The sequence below is a fragment of the Cryptomeria japonica genome, chromosome 1 (assembly GCF_030272615.1).
Source record: "Cryptomeria japonica chromosome 1, Sugi_1.0, whole genome shotgun sequence".
Taxonomy (NCBI): domain Eukaryota; kingdom Viridiplantae; phylum Streptophyta; class Pinopsida; order Cupressales; family Cupressaceae; genus Cryptomeria; species Cryptomeria japonica.
The window spans coordinates 516,797,702-516,822,063 of record NC_081405.1 but is presented as its reverse complement, the minus strand read 5'-3'; the positions used below and the strand labels follow the sequence as shown (position 1 = coordinate 516,822,063).

At 43.9% G+C, this 24,362-nt stretch overlaps 1 protein-coding gene across 1 annotated transcript in view; it reads left to right on the top strand.

Annotated features, from left to right (window-relative positions):
* LOC131070328 (phospho-N-acetylmuramoyl-pentapeptide-transferase homolog) overlaps nt 1-24,111 on the top strand; it is an 81,061-nt gene extending 56,950 nt beyond the window's left edge. The window contains exons 7-8 of the mRNA XM_058005843.2: nt 21,782-21,990; nt 23,356-24,111. Coding sequence (XP_057861826.1) covers nt 21,782-21,990; nt 23,356-23,538 — 392 coding nt within the window. The 3' untranslated portion in view covers nt 23,539-24,111. The remainder of the gene's footprint in view (nt 1-21,781; nt 21,991-23,355) is intronic.
* The last annotated feature ends 251 nt before the right edge of the window (nt 24,112-24,362 follow it).

Sequence of the window (24,362 nt, the reverse complement as noted above, 5' to 3'; positions counted from 1 at the left end):
GATCTGCTCTTTCGCTGCATAGAAGGTCCCTTGAAAGCCAAAATTCCGATCCTTTCAAATGAAGAAAGAGAGCTCTTATATATGAAACCCTAGGTCGTAATTTCAACTTTTGGCCGACCTAGAGATTGAATATCCCGCCAATTTCTTGGGGTTAAGCTTTATTTTATGATTGGATCGTGCTCCTAAAATTTCGGGAAAAATGTCCGGGACCATGTGCACTCCGGGCGCCATGGTCCCGACAACTTTTCACCAAATTTTCAGGGCCGTCAGATATGATGATTTTAGAGAGAATCCCGAAGTTACAGGTGATTTCGAGATGTTTTGACCCCCGAAATCAAGCCCTCAAGTTCAAAATAGGACCTAATTAGGGTTTTTGATTAAATGATGTATTGGAAGAATAAAATGAAAGGGGCACACTTTAATGAAAAGGGCCCAATTTTATGATATAGGAGATGATAAAATAGAACCTTAGACCTAATTAATTTAATTAATTAAGTGCTAAAGGGGAAATGCAATGCAAAATGCAAAATGCGCCAAGGCGGGTGCTAAACTAGGTGTGAAATTGTACCACCCTAGCAAGTGCGTACAATTTACGACGCTACACCATCTATCAAATTACACATGGGGCAACAAAGAAAACTGTGGAGTTCACACTCGAGTCAGTTTTCATTAGAGACTTGGAGAGTAGAGCTATCATTGCGACTGGGGTGGTGGATCATGCATCTCGGTTATATTCCTTTTCAGATTTTGTTCCTATTGATGAGGATGGTTTTACATATGATGATCACACTTCTTGTGATGATTCATATTTTGAGAAGAACTTTGGGTACTTGAACTTGGGGATTCTCACATGTGACCCCGTTCTTGAGCCTTGCATTTCATCTCCTCCTCTTGATATTCCATCACCTCTTGCACCTGATGATGCAGATAGTGCGACAGTTTTGCCTTCTTGTGATTTAGTTCAACAGGATATATCTTGTCTTCCAGCTTCAGTTCATTGGGATGACTACTTGACAAACATTGCAGGTTTGTTTGTGGAGTCCTACATTGCAGATTTGGGAGACATCATTGATGAAGATGATCCTTTTTCGATTGTTGCGAGGGAAACCTTTGACCCTCTTGTTCATTCTCTACATGATCATTCTTTCGAGGTTGACATGATTGTGGATTCTTATGTACAACAGTTGGAGGAGGTCTCTTTATCCTTAGAGGAGACATGTGAGTCTTTGGATCATGTTCTACATTCATCTCAACTAGATCTTGGAGTGCCTTTTTCAGCAGTGTGGAGCAGTTCACCACCTTTGGAGGGGGTAACTTTTAGCATCGACATGGGGACACTTGAGCAGTTTTCAGAGACTTCATACATCATGAGTTTTTTTCCTACATCTTCCCTTCATGATTGAGGAGACTTCATGGATACACCTTTGGTTTTGTTTCTTCCCAAGGGGAGGAACGTTGTTCGACGATCGTGGAGCAATTTCTTCACTCAGTTTCGAGCTTCTACCATTGGTGCAGATTCTACATTGAGGGGGGGCTACTTAGTCTCTCTTCTTCTTCTTCTCTCATATTGGGGGGACTTTTTCCTCACATGGGGTTTTGTCCTTCACATGCTTCTTTGAGAGTTCTTTGTATAGTTTTCATTTGTCTTTTGGGGGAGGGTTTTTTCCCATTGGTTTTTTCTCTCTTTCCCTGCTTTATGGGAGATTGCATTTGCATTTGTACATGCGTACCTAACATGGCCTTGTAGTCGGGACCCATCTTGCATTGCTTAGTTGCATTGTAGACTTAAGTGCATTCCCCTAAGCTGCACTTAAGGGGGGTGTTGGTGTAATTATTTATTCATTTTTGATATAATTACATTTTACTTAAGTTTACTTAAAAACATGCACACCATTGTAGTTTACATATGAGACGCTTAGGGAGATGTGCATACATTGGGAGTGTGTATGTAGGAGAATTTCCACCTTTTATGGTGTGATCTCGTTGTTGCTTTATCATATCCACTTATTGTGGAGTGATAATTCCACCTTCGGTGGGTGATCCACCTCATGTGGAATATTTTACTATTTCTCCTACCTACCCCTACCTACCCTTGCATCTCATTGAGTCACATGTCATCATTGTGTGCTCTTTTGTCTCTCAGCCTTGCCTTTATAAGCAGGCTCATCATATGTTGTATGTGATGATTGATGATCCAGTTGATCTCTCTTGCATCTTCATAGGAATATAGCTTATTTTTGTCATATTTTATCTCTCTTTTCATTGTGCTATCTTTTGGTCTCTTTGATCTTGGTTGCTTCAAGCATAATCTCACAAGTTGAAATGTGCGATTTTAAGCATGCTTCAGACTTTTTAGGAGAATTGCAAACTTAAGTTAACTCGGGCTTACAAAGGAAAATGTGTGAGCTTGATTTTAAATGCCTCCCTCCTTGCACTTTGCAAAACCTACAGAAATGCCGAGTTTTTTCAATTTCGGGATTATTCCCTCCTACACGAGGATTTTGGTGATTGCAAGCGGTTTGAAGGAAGACACTCGAACCTTGAAGCACAAACGACCCACATTCAATGCACTATTGGCCATGGAAGGCTTTGACAAGCTTAATTATTACGGTAGTTTCCTCTCTCTTATACTAGGGTAAGCAAAATGGGGGTCCTTGTCAAAAGGACAGGGATGTGGTGCAATACGCACAACACCACCCTTGATCATATAAATTTTTGTTGCTCATCATTATACGGTCAAGATGGGGACATCATAATGTGTCCTAGAGTAAGGGAAGAATGAATTGAAATAGTGTTATGCAAAATCTGAGAGAATTTGCTAATTCAATAGACTCACTTAAGAGATAGTTTAGGAACAAGCTGAAATCTTAAGGTTAATTCACAAAGAAAATGAATGAAAACACTAGAGAGAAGAGTTCCATGCTAGGGAATTCACACTTCTTGAAGAGTGAAAGTTGAATACATTTTTCCTCATCATAGCCAATTAATTAAACAGAATGAAAGAAAATGACCCCTCTAGTCATATAAGGATCATAACCACCATCCCACTTCAACAATTCACTCGTCATCATCTGCCACTTCAACACCTAAGCACAACAGTCTAGTATTAGTTCCTCCTCCCTAGAGAAGCAAGTGAATCAGTTGGTGTGACTCCCACTCAAATTAATCAATTTACTTCCATCTGCCACACCCTTCTTCTGTAGGAAGAGAGTAATCAATTGGATTCTCTCTTGCTTTGCTAGCTTCTTCCAGAAGAGCAAGAGTGATCTAATGGATGCTTTAGCAAGGGTGAAGCTCATGTGTTGTCTAGAGTTTAATTGACTTGTATTATGCTTGGGTCAATTCTTAATGCCATAGCGTGCTTGGGTCAATTCTTGATGCCATAGTTTCATGTCCATCACCTATTTCACCTTAGAATATCTTCATCAAGGAGGGTAATTCATAGTTTATGTTCTATAGAAGAGGATAAATGAAGGATCAACAGAAATTGCATCATTGAACATTTGTTTGAAATAAGAATGATGTGCCACAAGAAATGGGATGGCATGGCCAAAGAAAATTTGGCAATTGAAGACTTTGCCACTTATTGCGCTTGCATATTTAACATGCTGCAACTGTCTCTACCCTCTCAGTACTTCTAGTTTCTCTCCTTTCTATTGTAGAAACATCACTAGTACCACTAGCAACCATTGTTGGCAACTTGGCATATTTGATTGTGTAGACTCTATTGCCATTGGATTACCCCTAGAATTTTCTTTGCCCTCCATAAACAATCTATTAATCTTTGCCTTCTCAGCTGCCTTTAATTTTTGACAAAACCTATGTAACAACCAACTAATCTGAAATAGAAATATAAAATAAACTTTGCTAAACTAAGAAATTAAATACTTATTTTAATCTATGTTCAGCTCAAATTGAAGTTTTAACTGGAAAGCATTAACTAACTTTTCATTTGATCAACATAAAGTAGAGAGAGAGAGAGAGAGAGAGAGTATTATTTTTCCGATGCCTAACAAAAGCAACAACACAAGGGGGAGGGATAGCATACTCACATCAACACATGGAATTCAACTGACCATAAAGGTTCATCCCAAAATGTAATGGATATACTAGTTCAAGAGACATTCCCATGTACTTCTGAGAAAGTAGACTGTTCTGAACAATCAAGTGTGGTTTCATAACAAGTTAAACCAATAATTAACTCTACTTAGTTCTAGTTGGTTGACTACCATCCTTCCAAGCTACAAAACAATTAAAGATATATTCCCAAAGTCTAGTCTTTGCAAATATACAACGAAACAGCCTGATACAAGAAATAGACTGATCTGGTCTATAATATTTAAAGTAAAACATCCAACACCACAAGATTATGAAATCCAATCCAGAAATAGAGGTTTTGGTCTCCACATAAACAGTCAAATTAACCACAAAAGAAACACATTCATTTGTCCAAGTCTAGGATGGGATGCAGAGTTTTCCCAGTCATACTATGGTCTAGTATGCTGAGATAATCTGCACCTATTCCTCCTTCAAGACTAAACCATTCATCAACAATCCAAGCTGATAGCAGGATATCCATTTCAATGCGTGACTAGCATGATATCTTTCAGATTCATAAACATTAATGATAAAAGAAAATAATAGAATTATGAATAATAGAGTTAGGCATTTTCTCTTGCTTGAACAAATTACAAATGCAGAATCTGCCATAGAGCTTCCACGGCAAGACCACCCTCTCGGTTTGTTTCAAAATACAATATCCTCACAAAGCTAACTGCTGCTTCTACAATCAAATCAGCTAAAAGATGATAGGGCAGCCACGATGCAAGAGTTCGGCAGTATCGCCTCACAGTTCAACAACAACATTAATCTCTATTCCCAGTATTACCCCCGAGAACAATCTCAGTGCTCAAAACAGATTAACATTACTATGTTCTTCCCCAAACAGAGTCAACAACCCCATAGCATCTATCGATACCAAATAAATAACAATCCATTAATAATGTAGCGCGTAAAAGCATCGACATCTTTAATTCAACACATAGCAGTTACAAGAAACTTGACCACTGAGTTGGTGGCCACTACTGTTTGCCCTCTCGGGTGAATAACTTAAGACATAAAGAACATAATGCAGACTAATGCCGTAATTATCAGACAAAGTATATCAGATGTTCTATTCATAATCAGTATATTTTACAAGTTACATTCCGAAGTATAAAAGGGTACCGAGGGGGTGCGAGCGCCAACCGTCGCACCGCAACTTCCACCCCTCGGTTGCCAACTAACCAAAACAATTACACATAATTAACTAATGTTATTCCTGTGTACAATAATGCCGCCAACATCATCCCCCCCAAAAAGAAAAGTCGTCTCCAGGCGACTTACAAAAATGGAGATAATGCAACCTATACAATATATCTGAAAGACTAGGGAGGGGGCTGAGAAAGCGTCCCTGAAGCGGAAGTGTGAGATGTCGGTGGCTGGGCCGCCAAGCGGGCGCGGAGCTCATACACCTGCTGAGTGCGTGCAGTCACATCCCGTTCCGCTACCAGTACCTTCTCTAAAGCTGTCTTTACCATGTGTGCGGCTTCCAGCAACTCCTCTTTCGTATCCACTGCCTCCGTCGCGCAGACCAACCGAGTCTGCTCGGCTGCCAAACGAGTCTCTACCTCGGCCTTCGCTGCCCGGGTCTCAATCGTCTCTGTGCGGGCCATCTCTAGCTGTGCCAACAACTGCGCCCTCTCGGCTGCCCACAAGGCCTGCTGACTGGCCACCTCCTCCTCCAACGCTACTCGGGCAGCCTCCCTGACTGCAGACTCTTGCTGTGTACGCCTCAATGTATAATAGGCATCCCAGTAGACTTGCTCAATCTCGCGGACAACTGCCGTCACCCGACTCTCCACAACGGGCTGACGCAACCTCCAAGCCTGGAGCATCTCCTCTATCTCCGCAGTCGGCCGTCCCTGAGACTCAAAGCAGGTAGCAAAGGCTGTCGGGCAGCCCACCCTCATAAACTGTAAGACCTGCTCTAGCTCCACCACCACCTGCTGCAATGCTTGCGTCTGGGCAGCGGCCACCACCCGCCTACCTCTCGTCACCATATCAGCCATGTCAGCGAGATAGGTCTCAACATCCTCCCCCGTCTGTGCCGAAGGCTATGGAGTCCCTGGTGGAACGGTCACTGCTGTATCCTGCTGTGAAGGTACCGCCTCCACCACCGAAGGTGCACCATCTCCTGGTGCTTGCCCAGTAGAGGCGACCTCCCCCGCCTCCTTCCCAACTGTGAGTCCATGTGCCTCCCCTGACGAGTCATCCAAGTTGACTACCTCCGCTCTAGTCTCTCGACACGGTGAAAATACAACAGCTCCCTCCGGTTGTGCCAGTGTCATCTGAAACTGCTGTGTGAGCTAGCTCTGCATAGCCTCGAGGTCAGCACGCATCTCCGTGACCGGGGGATGGTTCACTGTCATCGGCTCCTCCAACAACGAAGCAGAAACAGTCACCACAACGTCACTACCCACGACGTCCAACCGCACGTGAGGCTCGGTATCCTCCACCTCCATCGGCCCCTGCTCCTCAACGACCACTACTCGATGCGGTGACTCCTCCGTCCGTGACTCTGCCATGTCCTCGGTAAGTGCCGCTGTGGTTGGCCCGGACGGTGCTCCTTGGTGCTTGTGCTGGAGGGGACCAAGTGTAACAGGCGTATGGCTCTGCCCGAAGGCCGAAATACAGGTGCCGCCTACTCCAGATGCTGGCACAGGCGTGCCCATCGGTAACAGAGGTGGGGCAAACAGGACTCGTACAGGCTCCTCCGTTGCCTGACTGCTATCGTCCTTCTCATCTTCCGCCTCTGATTCCTCCGTGCTGCTGGAATCCATCCCACTGTCCGGCTCCCCTGAGGCCGAGGCTCTATCTACCGCCCCGTTTCCGCTTCCCAGAAGAGTGCCCAATGTCCAAGTGCCTCCAATAATGTATTGGAGGCTCTCCTGCTGTCAACGGTCCCTGCGGCCGTACCTCCAACTCGTCCTCCGGCACTGCTTCCCGCGTGGCCTCCAGGAATAACCCTATAGCGTAATGAGGCATATAGAATGTGCGATGCTGGAGCGTCAAAAACTCATACATACGCTCTGCTAGTAACGCGGCCTAGTCATATACGATGCCATTCATCAACCCATTCATCAGCATAATCTGAGGGAGGGCAATGTCCGATGCCCTACCCGACCCTGTCAATCTGCTCTTGATGACATCCATAATGCATCTCCAGTGGCCCTCCGCAACAAAAGTCTTATGGATTCCGCGACTCTTCGTGGCTCTAGCCATGCTGTCCAACTCCGCTCTCGTCAAGTTCCGGGAGACTAATTTAATCCACCGCTGCTTCTCCTCCCGTGTCATCTTTTTGGCCTTCAAGTCTATTTTCTTGCCCTGGCTGCTCGGAATGCCGAATACCCTCGTGAAATCCCCTGCTTTGAAGGATATAGTGACATCCCTCCGGAGGTATTCAAACATGCTGGTGCATGTATACCTGTCGAAGGTGTCCACCATGAAGCGTAGGGCACCCTCGTACTCCCAGATAAGGAACATGGGCATCCGAATAGCCCACTCTACTTGTGCCTTCCGGAGGTTTTGCTTTACCAGGTCATTATCGGGGGTGTCCTACCACCATTTTCGGCATTCCAATCCATTCAAGCCTTCAAAAGTAACATTCTGTGGCGTCACTGTGTTTTTCGCACTGATGGCAGCCTGTGGTGCCTTCTGTTTTTGTTTTTGTCGGGCGCTGGTATCCATGGTGCCGCCTGCAACACGTACTCCTGACGCTAAAATCCTGATATTGCTATCCCTATCCCTCTGGCTGCTGTTGGAAGAAGCGTGCAGCTGTTTCTTCCAACTTCTTTTCCCTGCTGAATCCATCAATCTCTGTATAACTTAGGCACCTTCATAACGACCTTCTTTTTCGTGCGGCTGCTTGGTCTACCTGTGGCGGTCCTTTTTCCCTTGAGTGGCTGTGTGGTTTACTTTTGGCGTGGCTACGTGCGGACTTGGTCTCTCTTTTTGTTTTTTCTTCCCTTTTTGGCTACTGCGCGTTGCTGTGCGTAAACCTTGCTGTGCGTGTTGCGTGGTTGGGCTGTGCGGTGTGTGCGGCGTCTTCCTCTTCCTTTATCCCTTGCTGTGCGTGGTGGCCGGGCTGTGCGGTGTGTGCGGCGTCTTCTTCTTTCCTCGCGTCGCTTGGTGGTCGGCGGTGCGGTGTTGTGCCCTCGGCGGTGTGCGGTGTTGTGCGGCTTCTTCCTTGTTGCGCAGGGGTGTTTTGTTCTTCGTCGGCGGTGTTTTAATCTTCTGCGGGCTGCTTGGTGACCACCTTCGGTGGCCCCTCCGTCGGTGGTTCCACCGCACGGTGGTCCCACCGCACGATGGTTCCACCGTCGGTTGTTCCATCGTACGGTGATGCCACCTTTGGTGGTCCCATCGTACGGTGGCCACTTTTTTTTTTTAATTTTCTTTTATTTTTCCTCCAATTTTTCAATTTTTAGCGGGCTGACTGACTGGAGGGTCCCGGTTCCCTCCGTTTGTGATAGATCTTTAACTTCGACCCGTTGACTGCGTCTGGTATCTCCTTCCCGTCCAGCGTCCACAACTTTATCGCCCCGTTAGTATTGACCTCACGTATCCGGAAGGGCCCTAACCATCGGACTTTGAATTTTCCGGGTTTAATTTCGTTCTTCCCGTTGAATTTCAAAACCAGCTGTCTGGGAGTAAACTTCATTCGCCGGATATGCTTGTCGTGCCACACCTTCCGTCTTTGCTGGGCTGTTTCTGTCGCCCACTGAGCCATCATCCTTCGTTCGTCCAATTTGTTCAAAGCGTACAGCCTCTCCCTCAGGCTTTCCATGTCGCCAAGGTGATTATCGATGGCAATCCGTAGACTCGGCACCATGAATTCAACTGGCACCACGGCTTCTTGTCCATACATTAGCTGGAAGGGAGTCTGTCCAGTAGTTACCTTGTAAGTTGTTCAGTATGCCCAAAGTACTGACGGTAGGCGCTCCTCCCAGTCATCCTTCTCCACTCCGCAAGACCTATATATCACCAACATTATTATTTTATTGGTTGCCTCGGCCTGTCCGTTCGCCCGTGTATAGTAGGGGCTTGATAAGGAGTGGAAGATTTTAAACTCTGTTGTTAACAGTCGGATTATGTGATTTACAAAATGGCCTCCTTTGTCACTCGTCAGTTGGATTTGAATCTCATATTGCGTAATGATTTGTTCATAAATAAAATTCGCTGTGCTTACTGCCGAATTATCCGGGAGAGCCCTTGCCTCCACCCACTTGGTCAAGTATTTTGTCGCAACTATAATGTACCGGCACCGTCGTGTGCGGCTAGCCTTAAGAGGACCCACAAAGTCGAGTCCCCATCGCTCAAAGAGTTCTTGTGCATGCGACGGGTTGAGGGGCATGAAGTCCCGCTTCAGAGGTTTGCCCGCCTGTTGGCAAGTGTCACACCCCACGACCCACTCCCTGGCGTCGTGATGTACCGTTGGCCACCATAGTCCTGCAAGAAGCACCTTTCGGGCTGTGGTGTCTGGGCCCATATGTCCACCTGCGGGCCCTTCATGTGCCTCCCTTAATACACTCGAGACTTCTTCCTCCATGACACAACGCCTTAATATCTGGTCCCGCCCCATTTTGTAGAGTAACCCGTCGATGAGCGAAAAAGTCCTGCTCCTTAATACGAGCTTCCTTCGTTCCCCTGGAGGCATACCCTCCGGAAATCGGGACGTCGATAGGTACTCTCCAATCTTCTTGTACCACGAAGGGAGTACGGCTATTTGGAACAAGTGTGCATCTGGAAAATCGTCATTTACTTCCTCTGGAGGTTCCCCCGACTTAATCCGAGACAGCTGGTCGGCTATGACATGGCTTCGCCCTGGTCTTACCACAATTAAAAATGTGAACTCCTGTAGTAGCAATAGCCAACGACTTATCCTCCCCTGGATAATGGGCTTGTTTACTAAATACATGAGTGCCTGGTGGTCTACGTAAAATGTGAATGGTGTGGCCAGGAGGTAATGACGGAATTTCTGTACGGCATAGATCATACCGAGTGCTTCACGTTCTGTGGTACTGTAGTTCTTTTCCGCCTTCGAGAGCAACCTGCTGGCAAAATAAATGGGGTGGTCCAGCCCGTGTCCTCCTACTTGGGCTAACGTAGCCTCGATGGCATAGTTTGAGGCATCCACGTGAATGTGGAATTCCTTATCCCAATTCGGGTATGCTAGTATGGGCTCTCCCATCAACCTTGTCTTCAACTCTTCAAAGGCCTTGCTCTGTGGCTTTGCCCAAATGTATGGTTCCTCTTTTCTTGTCAACTTATCCAACGGGTGGGACACCGCAGCGAAGTTCTTGATGAACCTCCTGTAGTACCCCACGTGACCAAGGAAGGATTTTATCCCTGTGACGTCCGTAGGAGGTTCCATTTCTACTATTACTCGAATCTTGTCCGGGTCTGTTTTCAATCCTTCTTTACACACAATGTGTCCTAGCAATCTTCCCTGTGGTACCATGAATCTACATTTCTTCGGGTTGAGGGCCAATTGTGCCCTCCGACACCTCTCTAGGCACTCTCTAAGAGTTTTTAAGTGGATGTCCTGTTCGTTGTAAATAGACCAATCATCCAGGAATGCTTTGAAGTTCCCCACCGACATCTTGTCGAAGATGTGCAAGATGATGCGCTGAAAGGTGGCAGGCGCACTGCATAGACCGAAGGGCATTCGGTTGTATGCGTACACACCGTCCTCCACCACGAAGGTTGTTTTCAGCTTATCTTCCTCCGCGATGGATATCTGGTTGTAACCAGAGAATCCATCCATGAAGGAATAGATTTCATGTCCAGCTACTTCCTCCAAGATGCTGTCGGTGAAGGGTATGGGAAACGGGTCTTTAATAGTGACACCGTTCAGGCACCGGAAGTCTACACAGATCCGGATCTGATTGGCCTCTTTCTTGAGGGAAATCACAATGGGAGACACCCATTCGCTTGTCTGTACTTTGAAGATTATACCCGCTTCCAACATCCGCTCAATCTCGTTGTTCACCCGTACAGCATAATTTCTGTTCATTCGGTACGGCCGCTTCCTTACTGGCTGGGCTCCCGGTACCAATGTGATTCGGTGCACACATAACTCTAGGGGCACGCCCTTCAAGTCCTTGTATGTCCATGCAAAGACATCCTTGTATTCAAGGAAAATTTTGAAGGCTGCGGCCTTCAACACTGGGTTCCAGTCATCTCCGACAAGGATGATCTTGGGGTCACTTGTCTCCCCAAGATTCGTTTCCTTTAACTTGGCTTCCTGATACTTAATGGGCTCCCCCTTCAGGAATTGGTGTGCCGGTGTCTCATTCACTGCTGCCTTCCCTTCCTTATACTCGCCATATTCTGGGGGAAATATATCGGGTGTTTCTTTGATGCTCAATACGTTGCACGAGAGTGTAAATAGTTCATAATCTCCCATTTGCCAATGGAAGAGGCCATTCAAGGAGTCCCCATCGTCCCCTGAGCATGCCTCCAGTTCTAACACCCCTTCGTCACTAGGCTCCATGCGGCATCCATTTCCACCCTCTGCTAACTGGTCTCCCTCAGATTCCGAGTCGGAGGAGGAGGCTAACTCCTCACTCACCATCTGCGTACGGAGATCGATTACGTACTTCCTCCCGACGTTTTCCAAAGAAAGGGTATTCCGCTTCCAGTTATGGTTCGCTTTTGCTGCAATGAGCCACCCCCGCCCCAGGATGGCGTCATATCCTTTCTGCTTCAGGGGGATTACCACAAAATCTAGCACGAATGGCTGCGTGCCGACCATCACCTGTTGGCCCATGAGGGTACCAAGGGGTTTAATCCCATGTTGGTCTGCCCCTAGCAGGTTGAATGTAGGAGGCCACAACGTAGGCTTTCCCAATTTTTTCCATGTCGCTTCTGGGAGTACATTTACTCCTGACCCTCCGTCCACAATAGTGTCTGTTAAGGTAGTCTCTAGTATACCCATTTCTACCACCGCCGGGTGGTGTCCGCTATTGACTACCAACAACATGGGGTCGACCGCGAGGCTCATGACCTCCCTAAACACGGGGTTGGTTGTGGGGCTCACGACCTCCCTCGTTTTTACTTGTGGGGGTACAGAGTTTAAAAGCATGGTCTCCAGGAGGTCTTGAATTCTCACGGGTACCTCTACCTGCAATATTTGCCGTAAGATTTCCTCTTCTCCCTTCGTTCGTGGTGGACTTGCTGTCTGGTGAATGTTCTGTCCTTGTGCGGCCATTTCCTTTGTGATCTCGTCTCTGGCCTCCCGCACTCTCTCGGTCTCCGTGTGGGGATTTGGGTAGGCAATCTTTTTAGCCTGTGCCCTTGTGATTGCCAACACTTCTGCCTTCGTAGGGTCTATGTTTAGAAGGTTTACACCAGGCTTCGGGCAATTTGCGTCCTCATGGTCGCCTGGCCCGCACCATCGGCAGAGGTGCTGAGGGTTGGCTTCCTTCGTGCAATCGCGGGCGAAGTGTCCCCACTGATTGCAAGCCCTACATTGAATCATTGGCCGGCCCTTGGCATCATACTGGATCCGGTTTCTGTTGTTGTTATTGTTATTATTTCTTCCGCCGCTGCGTCTATTATCCCGGTATCCTCCAGATGATGCCGTTGTGTTAGTCTGCTAGCCCGTACCCGCTAGTGCGGATGTTGTGGCCTGCTCTGTGAACAACACCTGGTTCGTGCTTCGGGTTTTCATGTTGTATGGGCACTCCTTGGTGGAGTGTCCCATCACTTGGCAAATCTCACAAAATGCCTTCTTCGGGCAAGTACCCTTTGTGTGTCCGTCACTCCTATAGTCTGTACACCACACTTCATTTTCTTCCGTCTTACTTGTACTCCCTTTCATGGCTTTGAATTCTTTCAGCATTCGTTCCATGTCCTTCTGGAGCATGTGTACCTTTTTACTCGATTCGCCACCGCTATTGCTCTCCACGTCAGAATCTTCATCATCGTCAAATGAATATTTATTACCTTTCTTCTTCCTTGATGTTTTGTATTCGCTTTCTCGATCCATCGCCCTGTTATAGGCGTCGTCATATGACGTCGGGGATACAATCTTCATTTTTTTCCGTAGGGAGGATTTCAATCCTTCCACAAACCATCGTTTATTTAAGCCCTCAGCCGGCTGGCTCTCCATTTTACCCAACAATTCCTTTAGTCTCCTGCTGTATTCCCGTACTGTCTCCTTAGTACCTTGCTTGGTACTGTATATCTCTGTTACAATTTCGTTGTCATCACGGAGCAACCGAAACTCCTCCGTGAATTCCTTCTGTAGGTTAGCCCATGTGGCCACTTTTTGCTTATCTACATCGGAGTACCAATCTATGGCGACTCCACGTAACGTGGCTGGGAACTGCTGTGCCCAGTCATTTTGGTCTGTCACTTCGTTGGCAGACCAAATGGTTTCACATGTACGGCAGTGCCGTAAGGGGTCTTTCTTGCCGTCCCCTGTGAACTTTGGCAATTTTTGTTTACTCGCCATCCCTGGTCGTCTTCCTGGGGGCGGTTGTGTCTGTGTCTGTGGCTCTGCGCTGCTTCCTCCGGTGGCGTTGGTGGTGTGTCTTGGAGGTACGGTGTTTTGCCTGTCGCGTGTGGCACCTACACCCGTACTATTGCCCTCCCCTTCGCTCTGACACACTCCTACTCCTGCTTCCCGTTGGTGATCTTCACTCCGTGGCGTAAGGGAGAAGTTCCTAAACTGATCCCGAGTCTCCTCGACTAGATTTCGCCGTAACCCTGTTTCTTCTAGAAATTCTTCGTGGCTCCGCGTCCTACGATGATCTGGCGACGCGTAGAAATTTCCATCGGCCTCTGCACCTTACGTGACACCTCCTTGGTTCCCCTCGGGCCCCCCTTCGGCAGGTCGTCCTTCGGCAAGTTGCCTCAGCCTCCGTCTACGTTCTACTTGTTGCTCCAGAATCAAAGCCCTCAGCGTGGCCTCCCACTCGTTAGTTTCCGGTTTTTTATTTCTATCTTTATTCAATAGGTTTGGCATTAATTGTGGCACATTTCCATAACTCTCAATTCTTAAATCAAAACATGTCTTTATTAATTCATCTGCTCAAGTACAACTTGTGTCAATGACACTTTTATTTGAAAATAAGAAGTTCACGGTTCAATTCCCTCCTGGCCTGGCGCCATCTCTTTCTGTTTCCCGTCGGCTGTTCTCTTCGTAGCGTTGCAGGATTTGTTGTCGTCGCTCTTCCTGGGCAATCTCCTCCAGGTGGGCCTGCTGTGCCAGCAATGCCTGTGCAAGCAGCCGGGGGAGGTGGTTCATTAACCGGTTTACTACCGGGCTAACCTCCAGCGCTGTCCACACGACACTTGGTGGGATTTCTGCCTCCGCCGCTTCTCGTCGAACGTATGTCTGAATGGCTACCTGGAGCAAAATTGAATATTCTCGTGTTGCCGTGTCTTCTCTTGTGTAAAGTTCTATCCGCGCGTCATCGGCCTCCAGGTTTACTTCACCAACGGGTAGGCCCATTGTGTCTGTGCGCCATCCGTGTCTTCCGTTCCTGAGTTCGTCTAGGCAACGGCGCCAAATGTTTTCCCTCTCGGGTGAATAACTTAAGACATAAAGAACATAATGCAGACTAATGCCGTAATTATCAGACAAAGTATATCAGATGTTCTATTCATAATCAGTATATTTTACAAGTTACATTCCGAAGTATAAAAGGGTACCGAGGGGGTGCGAGCGCCAACCGTCGCACCGCAACTTCCACCCCTCGGTTGCCAACTAACCAAAACAATTACACATAATTAACTAATGTTATTCCCGTGTACAATAATGCCGCCAACAACTACGTTCACAGTCGGTGGCCTCCAAACAAGAAGCCCGAAGCAATGCAGAGATAAACATCCATAACATAAAATGGTATACTAGTATCCATACACGTATGTAGCCCAACGTACATGCATGGGTATTAATATACTCATAAGTAATGAAGCCCACGAAGTTGGCAAGAAAATATATATATATATATATGCGCGTATGAATTGTTTATGCATACATGTGTATATATGTATACACACTACTCTCACACAAGAAGTAAATTGAAACACATGAACAAAGTATAATACTATCATCAAAGAGAGAAAAACATCGATAAGTAATAATCATAACAAGAAATAGTCTGACATAAGATAACCAACAACCTGACAACACGAGGGTGACAACTGACATAGGAGTAACATTGGTAGGGTGATTTGGACCTTAGTTTACCATGGCCAAGATGTTCAAGATGTTTGTCCAGTTAATCAGACCTAGGACTTATTGGCTTTGCTTATTTCTAGTATCTGCAATCCTCTGCATGATGATGTTAATGATATAGCTATGGTCGGATCCTTCTGGCCAACATAGCTAATGCAAATGTGTGAATGGCCTATCGGCCTTACACATTTATCAAGTTTGATTCCTATATTGTCGACACTTAATTTATAGCGGCGATTTCATGAAGTGGATTATTGATAAAGCATAACTAATTACCTAACTCGCCACCTTGGTGATAATGTGTGTTAGTTGGCATTGAATTAATCCTTGGAAAGATGTGATGATTGAGAAGAGCCAACTTTGGAGAAGTCGTGTTGCTTGATATGGGTATATAGTTTGGTTCCCTTCTCACTTCCAAGGCATTGAATCATACATACAACAAGCAGATTGTATTATCATCCTTCAGCAGATCGATATCTCTCTTTCAGCAGTTCGTGTTCTTCTTCTAACAGATCGACTCCTTGTTCAGCAGCGTGCTCTCATCTTCAAGACATATTAATTGATATAGAAATCAGATTGATCTAGATAGATCATCATACAACATTCCTACAGCAGTGCGAATTGTATACAGCAGTCTAAGAGAATCTATGCCATCATATAGCTTCAAAGTGTGAAGCAAATCTTTGTAAAGATACTTGTCATATTTGAAATAATAAAGATATACTTCATTGCTGGGTTTTTCACCTTCATGAGGAAGGTTTTCCCAGGGTAAATTTTGTGCATTTGTGTTTGAATTATCTCCATCTAATCTGATCACTAAATTTTAACAGATGATACTCTCCCTCCCTTTGAGGGTAGTGCGCATCCTGCATCCACTTGGTCACATGAAAGGAAATCGGTTAGACAATTCTTAACCATCAATAGCTTAACATAAGAAACATCATTTAATAAACTTATCTATTCGATCCTTTCCCATTCAATAATTATTTCATCCACATGAGAAAAATAGATATGTAACTTGTTTATCCAAACAAAAGACATACTATTATTCATAATTTCCAAAATTACAAAGGTGGGATGTAACATATACCCCCCCTTGTGAATAATCGTCCTCGATGATTATTAATTTAATTTAAAATACCACACAAAACCAAGTTCATATTTCACAAAACAAAAAAAATTCAATAGTTTAAGAATAAATGAGGAAATTTTTGATGAATTTCTTCATAGTCTTCCCATTTGGCATTTTCTTTTGCATATTGGTCCCATTGGACCTTGCATTGTGTAACCTCATGGTTACGTAGGTGCAACTTACGCACCTCGAGTATTCTGAGTGGTTCGATCATAACCACTCCCGGATCCTACACCTGCAAGGAATTCCAGTAAATCATGTGCTCAAAATCTGCCACATACTTCTTAAGATAGGAAACATGAAAAACATTATACAATCGAGTGAGAGCCGGTGATAGAGCAAGTTTGTAGGCTACTGGGTCAATGACTTCTAGAATTTCAAATGGCCCCACGTATCTCGGGGCAAACTTGGAAGCTTTGCCAAACTTGATGGAACTATTTTATGGTTTTACTCTAAGGAGAACCTTATCCCCAATCACGAATTGTCTTGGAGTTTGCGTTGGCGTAACTCTTTTGCCGATCATTAGCCTCTTCTTACCTTTGCTTGGTCAGCTTCACTTGATCTTCCATTTCTTTAAGCATTTCTGGTCCAAGGGTGATTCTATCCTCCAATCTATCCCAATTGATGGGGGTTCTGCATTTCCTTCCATACAACGCTTCAAAAGGTGCCATCTTTATGGCAGATTGATATGAGTTATTATAAGAAAATTCTACTAGAGGATGGTACTCTTCCCATTTGTACTGTTTATCGATGCAATACATCCTCAAGAGGTCTTCTAAAACTTGGTTTACTCTTTCTATTTGACCATCGGTTTCTGGAAGATATGCTGAATTGATGTTCAGCTGCCTTCCCAATGCTGCAAATAATGTTTGCTGAAATCTGGACCTCATTGTAGCGTCCTTGTCGGAAATGATCTTCTCTGGTATCCCATGTAGTCGAAAGATATCTTGAACAAATTTCCGAGCAATAATATGTACTCCATCAGTCAGATTTCTAAGCATGAAATGTGCTACTTTAGTAACCCTGTCAACTACCACAAGGATCACATTATGCCTGTTTCTCGTCATGGGTAAACCTTGCATGAATCCATACTGATAATTTGCCACTTCCAATCGGGTATGGTGTGGGGTTGTAGTAGTCCTGCTAGATGTTGGTGTTTCATTTTTACTTTCTGACACTTAAAGCATCCCGTTATAAATCTTGCTGTGTCCTTCATTCCCTTCCAAAAATACAAGGCTTTAACATCTGCTAACATCTGTCATACCAGGATGTCTCGAGTATGGTGTTGAATGTACCTGTTTCCATATTATTTCCTCAATTCCAGAAGGTCAGGTTGTACATCCTTCCTTGATATCTTAGCAAACCATCTGGTTCCATGCTGTATCCTTCGTATTGGGGGTCTTGGAAATCACTTTGTAAGGCTTCCTGTACCTGCTTGTAAGATTCATCCCCTTCCAAATTCTGTAGCACTTGAGTTCTGAGTGTTGGCATTGTGTTGTCATTGATGGCAACCGGTATGGGAGATTGATGTGTAGTGTTATCATTGATGAATACCGGAAATGGTGCCATCAATGTCAACTAGCATAGCAGGTCACTGGTAAGGAAGAGAATGGCATCTAGCATAATGGCCATTGGAGTCACCGGTACCCATCGATGTCAACTAGCATAGCAGGTCACCGGTAAGGAAGAGAATGGCATCTAGCATAATGGCCATTGGAGTCACCGGTACACAGGTTAGTGTTGGCTTGTGTTGAAGACATAAGGACTAGAGACCGATATGGTATAAAAACTGGTAAGTGTTTTGTTGGCAGTGCATTGTTGCCAACCGACAAGAGAGCAAGATGTTGGGATGTTGATTGTGATGGAGAGACCAAATGTTACAAAAATCACATCAACACTGGAGGTGAAGTATGTGCAGGCCACCGGTATGCTGTTGGATGTCAATCTGCAAGACTCCCACCGGATTAAGAGAAGTCTGACAGTGAGTGTGCTCAATCGGATCATGTGTGTCTGATTGAAGATGCATATGATCAATGTCAGCTAAGGCATATTGGTGCAATGCCAGATGCAGATGACAAGGATCCACTCCCACCGGTAAGTGTAGCTTATCTCCTATTATGCATGGAATGCATCCTAGTCCTCTGAGATAAGACAAAAGAGTAGAAGGCAGGTGATTGAAGGCTCACACCAGATCAACCGGTGAAACACTAAGTTGCCTTAGGTGCATGAGATCAGGGATGTGTACCGGATTTGCAAGGGCAGACATGATGGGTTGCCGGTACTGAGATTGAAGGATATGTTTGTCACTTTGACAAACCAATTGATAGGAGAACCGGTCAAATGATGAAGAAGGCAAGGTTGAGCAGTTGTAGACAGAGAGTGCAACCGGATTGAAGAAGGAGAAAGGTGTTGCCACAGATGCAGACAGATGGAGTTTGTTGAAGGTTGATGACATGGTGTCATCAAGGTGGTTAGGTCCACCGGTAATGCTGACAAGGAGCAAATGTGAAAGGCTCCCATCTGTTGAAGATGTGCATGATGTAGCTTGGCAAGAGTGCTGACCAGTTTAGGTGTTCCAGCGGAGGAGAAGCAAAGTGCAAGGTTGAAGACAGACCAGTTAGGGTGTAACCGACAGGGTTTGTGAACCGGTAGATGAACCTGGTTGTGTGGTTGGTCGGTGATATTGTTTGGACCGACACAAAAGACTTAGCAGAGGTGGATGCCGACTATGATGTCACGTAGGAGATAGGTGTCATGCATATGGTGGACGATGAAGAGTTGTTGGTGAGGTAGGTGGTGACTGGTCGACATTAATGTCGATAGTGTGTTTCACAAGTTGAGAGCAGAAGAGTGCGGCTCGAGACTGATTAGAGGACAAAAATCTGATTTGATGACTTCATGTTTGAGGCCGAGTGTCCAGGTGCTGATCAGGGTAGGTGAAGCTATCTGCGTGATCGTTCCATAGGTGTTTGACAGATACAAACCAAAGGAGGTGCTGTGTTTGCCAAATAGGGCTAACGTGTTCTAAATGCAGTAGGATTGGTGGAGTTTGATTGATCCGTTGTAGGTGGTCGATCTCTGGAAGGAGATCTGATTGGATTTTGTTTGCCTTGGGGTCGATGAAGAAACCCTAGCAAGCCAGAAGTTTGAATGTCGGTCATGGTGGGAAAATTCAAGTATAAGTATGCCGACTCATGACTGAAGAGGATTGATGCTGCTGCATGAGAGAGTAAAGCCGGTAAAGGGAGTAAAAACCATAGAGTTAATCAGTCAAGTGCTCATCAACAATCATAGAGGAGATTGAGTGTGTGAGAGAGAACCGGTTAGAAGAGTCCAACCGGCGAAGGTAAGGTAACCGATAAACTGTCATTGAGTATGACAGTGAAGTGCACTGGAGGTGACTGAATCGGCAAAGAAGAGCCACAAAAGATTGCAGAGAAGACTGCAGTGAAGAACCGGTAAGCTGAGAACCGACAGTAATCAGATAGTAGACAACCGAGTGAAGAAGACCGGTGGTGACTAGCAGCAGTGTGACAGAGAGAAAAGAGAAACGGCAGAGAGCAGAACCCACAGAGAAGAAGAAGAGGCTGAACCGGTAAGGTTGCAGCAGAGAGTGAGTTGCAGTAGGAGACAAGGTTGCAGCAATGAGAAGGTGAGCAGAGAACCGACAAAGAGTTGGAGAGAGGAGAACCGATGGAGAGACTTACATAAGAGTTACAAAGTTCTTTTGTAACAAGGGTATTACTTTTGTTCAAAATATGATTTTGTAATCACTGAGTTGGAGCTCAGTGCAGGGGTTGGCGCTCCTTGGGTTGGTGCCCTAAAGGAGTGGTACTCCTTGGGTTGGTGCCCTAAATGTTGTAACCGAGGTTTTGATTGTGAGGCTGGATTGGAGCAGTAGTCTCCAACAGCATTTCTCATTGAGGTTTTTCCCATTTTGGGTTTTCCTCGTACATCTGGTGTTATGAGATGTCCCTTTTATGTGTGTTTGCTTTTGTGTTATCCTCCCATCTAACCGGTATGTCTGCTTTATATTAGATCTGTTAACTGGTATATACTCATTACTCATAGGGTAGAAAAGGGAAACGTTTTGGAAACCACTGATTCAGCCCCCCTCTCGGTGGCATCTTGTGTTCAACACTGAGATCCGTATTCACGGTTGCCATAGTTGACAAATGCCTCCGATGACTTAATGCGTCAACCACTTTGTTTCCTTCCCCCTGATATAACTGATTCCAAAATCATAGTCAGACATTAACTCCAGCCATCTTCTTTGTCTGGCATTCAAATTAGGTTGAGTAAATATGTATTTCAGTCCTTGATGATCGACTGAAGTTCGAAAGGTTTTCCCATAAGGTAACAATGCCACATTTGTAGAGCGTGCACTATCGCTGCTAAGTCCAAATCGTGTGGTGCATAATTATGATCACAATTCTTTAGCTTCTTGGACTCGTATGCAATCACCTGATCATTCTGCATGAGAACCCCTCCTAAACCTTAACCTGACGTGTTTGTAACTACCACAAATTGACCTTCGGGATTTGGTACCTTTAATATGGGTGTAGAGGTCAGTTTCTCTTTAAGGTATTCAAATGCATTTTGACACTTTTCTGTCCATTCGAACCTCTTTCCTTTTCATATTGATTTGATGGAACCTGATTCAATAGTCAGTTTTGAGGAGCAGATTGTTGTTGCTAGGTTGAAGGAAGAAGATTGGAGTTGATTTATGCTCGGTCGATGAATGCTTTGACTGACAGATACAAATGTTTGATCTTCCTATATTTCTTTTAGAAGTTTGTAAACTTGGTAACAAAGGTTGAAATATAAAGTATGGCCATAATTAAGTTCTTTTAATCATAATTACTACTAGCCCTTACAATGTGTTACTTTACATGGTAATCTTTATTACTTTCTTAGACTTGGAATGCAGGCTTGAACATGACCCTCACATTGTCTCTGCAAAACATTGGTCATTGCCACATTAAAATACAGTCAGATTTAATACGCTGAATATTGAGAAGCAAGTATTCCTGTTCACAACTCTTTACAGATACTATCTTTTGCTATTTATGCATTGTACTATAGCAATTTTGTTTTTATCTGTTGTCACTTACTGTTTCCACCTATTCTCTTCATGTGATGGGTGGGTAGTTGTAAACTTTGTTTGCAATTTAGGAAAGATCTCAAAGCCATCTTCCTCTTTTTGAGAGTATGAAAAATTGTTTTTCTTACAAAACTACATTTTTTTGTTTGGGTTTTTCATTATTTTATGCAAAATGGGGTTTCATTTATGAGTTCATGATGATGATATTGTGCAGTTTCTTGATGTTTCCTTAAAACTTTATCTTTAATTGCAGGTCTTTCTGCATTTGGAGCATCAATGGCAGGAGCTTGTATTGGTTTTCTCATGCATAATAGGTATAAAGCATCTATCTTCATGGGAGATACTGGATCTATGGCACTGGGTGGAGCTCTGGCTGCCATGGCTTCTTGTTCTGGAATGTTCCTTCCACTTTTCATTGGATCTGGAGTCTTTGTTGCTGAAACTGTGTCTGTCATCTTGCAGGTATTCAAGAAACATGCACCCATTTCCTGTTTTGTGTAATATGTAAGCCTAAAGGTTTTAAACTTTTATATGATGCATTTTTTTTTGATTTGGTAAATTCCCCATTTTTAGGGCAACTTTCTGCTTAGGTACCCAGACCAAGGGAGTAGCTCATCTAACAAAGTCACTCAGAGATTTCATCTGCCCTCATCTGTTGGACTAAGTCACATCCAGCATGTTAGATCAAGATGTTGTGATATTTTAGCCAATATGGATATTTTTTCATGTCTGTTGGGGTTTGAATCTAGGGCTCTGTTTTGGAAACCCATTTGCTTTTATCACTTGAGCTCATCCCATTCAACTATAGCTTTCTATATCAAAATTTCAAATGTGCCCTTAATATTTAATATTAAAGGAGTGGAAATTAGGGTTCAGGGATTTGGGAATGTATCTCAGATTAAGACACTAAATTGCAACCAGAATTAGTTTGAATTTCAAAACTGCAAATGGCTTTTACTGTTTAGCAGTGCTAAGTTCAAGCTGATTATTCAGCAGTATATGATGGTCTCAATCTTGAAAACCCAGCTTAGGTTTTCTCAAGGAAAATGAAATAATTTGTGTTAAAAGAAATGAATACATCACCTAAACTCACAGGAAGAATCCTTAACAATTATAAAAGTTTGTGACCTCTTTCAAATTGGCCATTTTGGTGGGTCTCTTTCTTTGAACTTGCTAATTTGTATTATCCTTAAAATCTAACTCTTAGTTAGATCCCCTGATGCATGGAAACAATAGCATGATTTTCTACATATGGATACTTATAAGCCTATGTTACCAGATGGGAAATGATAAAACCAAGAAATGTTTCTAAGGTTTCAGGGATAAGAGACATTTTAAGGATGAAAGAGTTAAAAGCTTCCAGTTCATAAATTGGAGAAAATACTAAAAAAAATAGGAAAGGCGATTTTTGAAGAGTTGACATTTTTGGTCACTCTTCGTGACCTATCACTGGGATGAAGAAAGCATTCAAATTGCAAATTTGAGCCCTTTCTATAGATAATTCATTAGAAGCACATGATGGCTAGTGGATCTAACCCAAAATAGAAAATTTAATTTAATAATTAATCACATATCTAGATCCAGACCATAGTAAGTTCCATATATGGGAATACACTTGAGGCAAGTCCAAGAAAGTGAAAAAGCAAATAATGAATATGTTATTACAAAACTAGATTGGACCCATTTCTAAGCCCATGGATGAAAGCCATCTTTGATTGACCTAAGGTTAGCTAGAATCTTCTTATATATGAATTATATTTTGTATTTGTTTATGATCTCACTTATATATATGTTTGAATCCTAAAATCATGGTATATTTTTCAACAGGTAGTTTACTTCAAGATCACGAAACGGCTTAATGGTGTAGGCTCTCGATTGTTTCAAATGGCACCCATGCATCACCACTTTGAGCTTTGTGGAGTGAAAGAACCTTACATAATTGCAAGTGCTTATGCAATCTCATCTGTCTTGTCGTTGTTTGCAGCTTATGTAGGCCTCATTTCAGCATAATCCTTCATATTCATTAGGTGTAAAAGTAAAATGTTCAAGGCTTGATGAACTGGAGGTATAGTGCTGGAGCTGAAGAATGAATTGTCCCTTAATTCTCTAAATGAAACACAGGCTATCCAAAGGTTTCATACCAGTTGTCATGTATTGCTAAAAAGCACCCATTGAAAAGAAAATGTCAAGGTGAAATTTCCAAGATGGGAATAAATAATCTAATGTATGATAGTTAAAGGATTTTCCTTCATACCCAGATGTAATCCAAAAGTTTTGACCCATCTATTCCCTTACTGTGCATGCAAGGACATCTGCGTTTCTTCCAATATTTGTGCATTTTACTATTTGCATCTGTTCAATGCTTAGTGAGAGATATTGTTGAAAACAAACTTTGATCATGTCATGGAACTTGGATAGAGGTAGTTGCAAACATGCTTGAGTGTAGTTGCGATGAGAAGGAAGGTGTGAATAATTATTTGGTGATTAGGCAATTGGATAACAGATGAGGAAATAGATTGAAGACTTTGTAAAATTAGATTTGCTATTTAATATAATATTGCCTAAAAGGTAATTACAATTGAATTCTTGGTGACACTTTCAAATCAAAGTCCAACCATCCTATTTGTGGCACAAACTAGCTAAAATGTTTGGTAAAATTTCTTGTAAAAGGAACTTTTATTTTTAGCTTGGTTTGGGTGCGGTACTTGTTATCTTTATGTGCATTCACAGGGTTTTTTTCTGGAATGTAGCTAGGTCTGGGTGCAGCACTCACTGGTCTTTGTTTTTTTTTGCCTTGAATTACATTGTGTACTACTCTTTTGCTCTTGAAATTA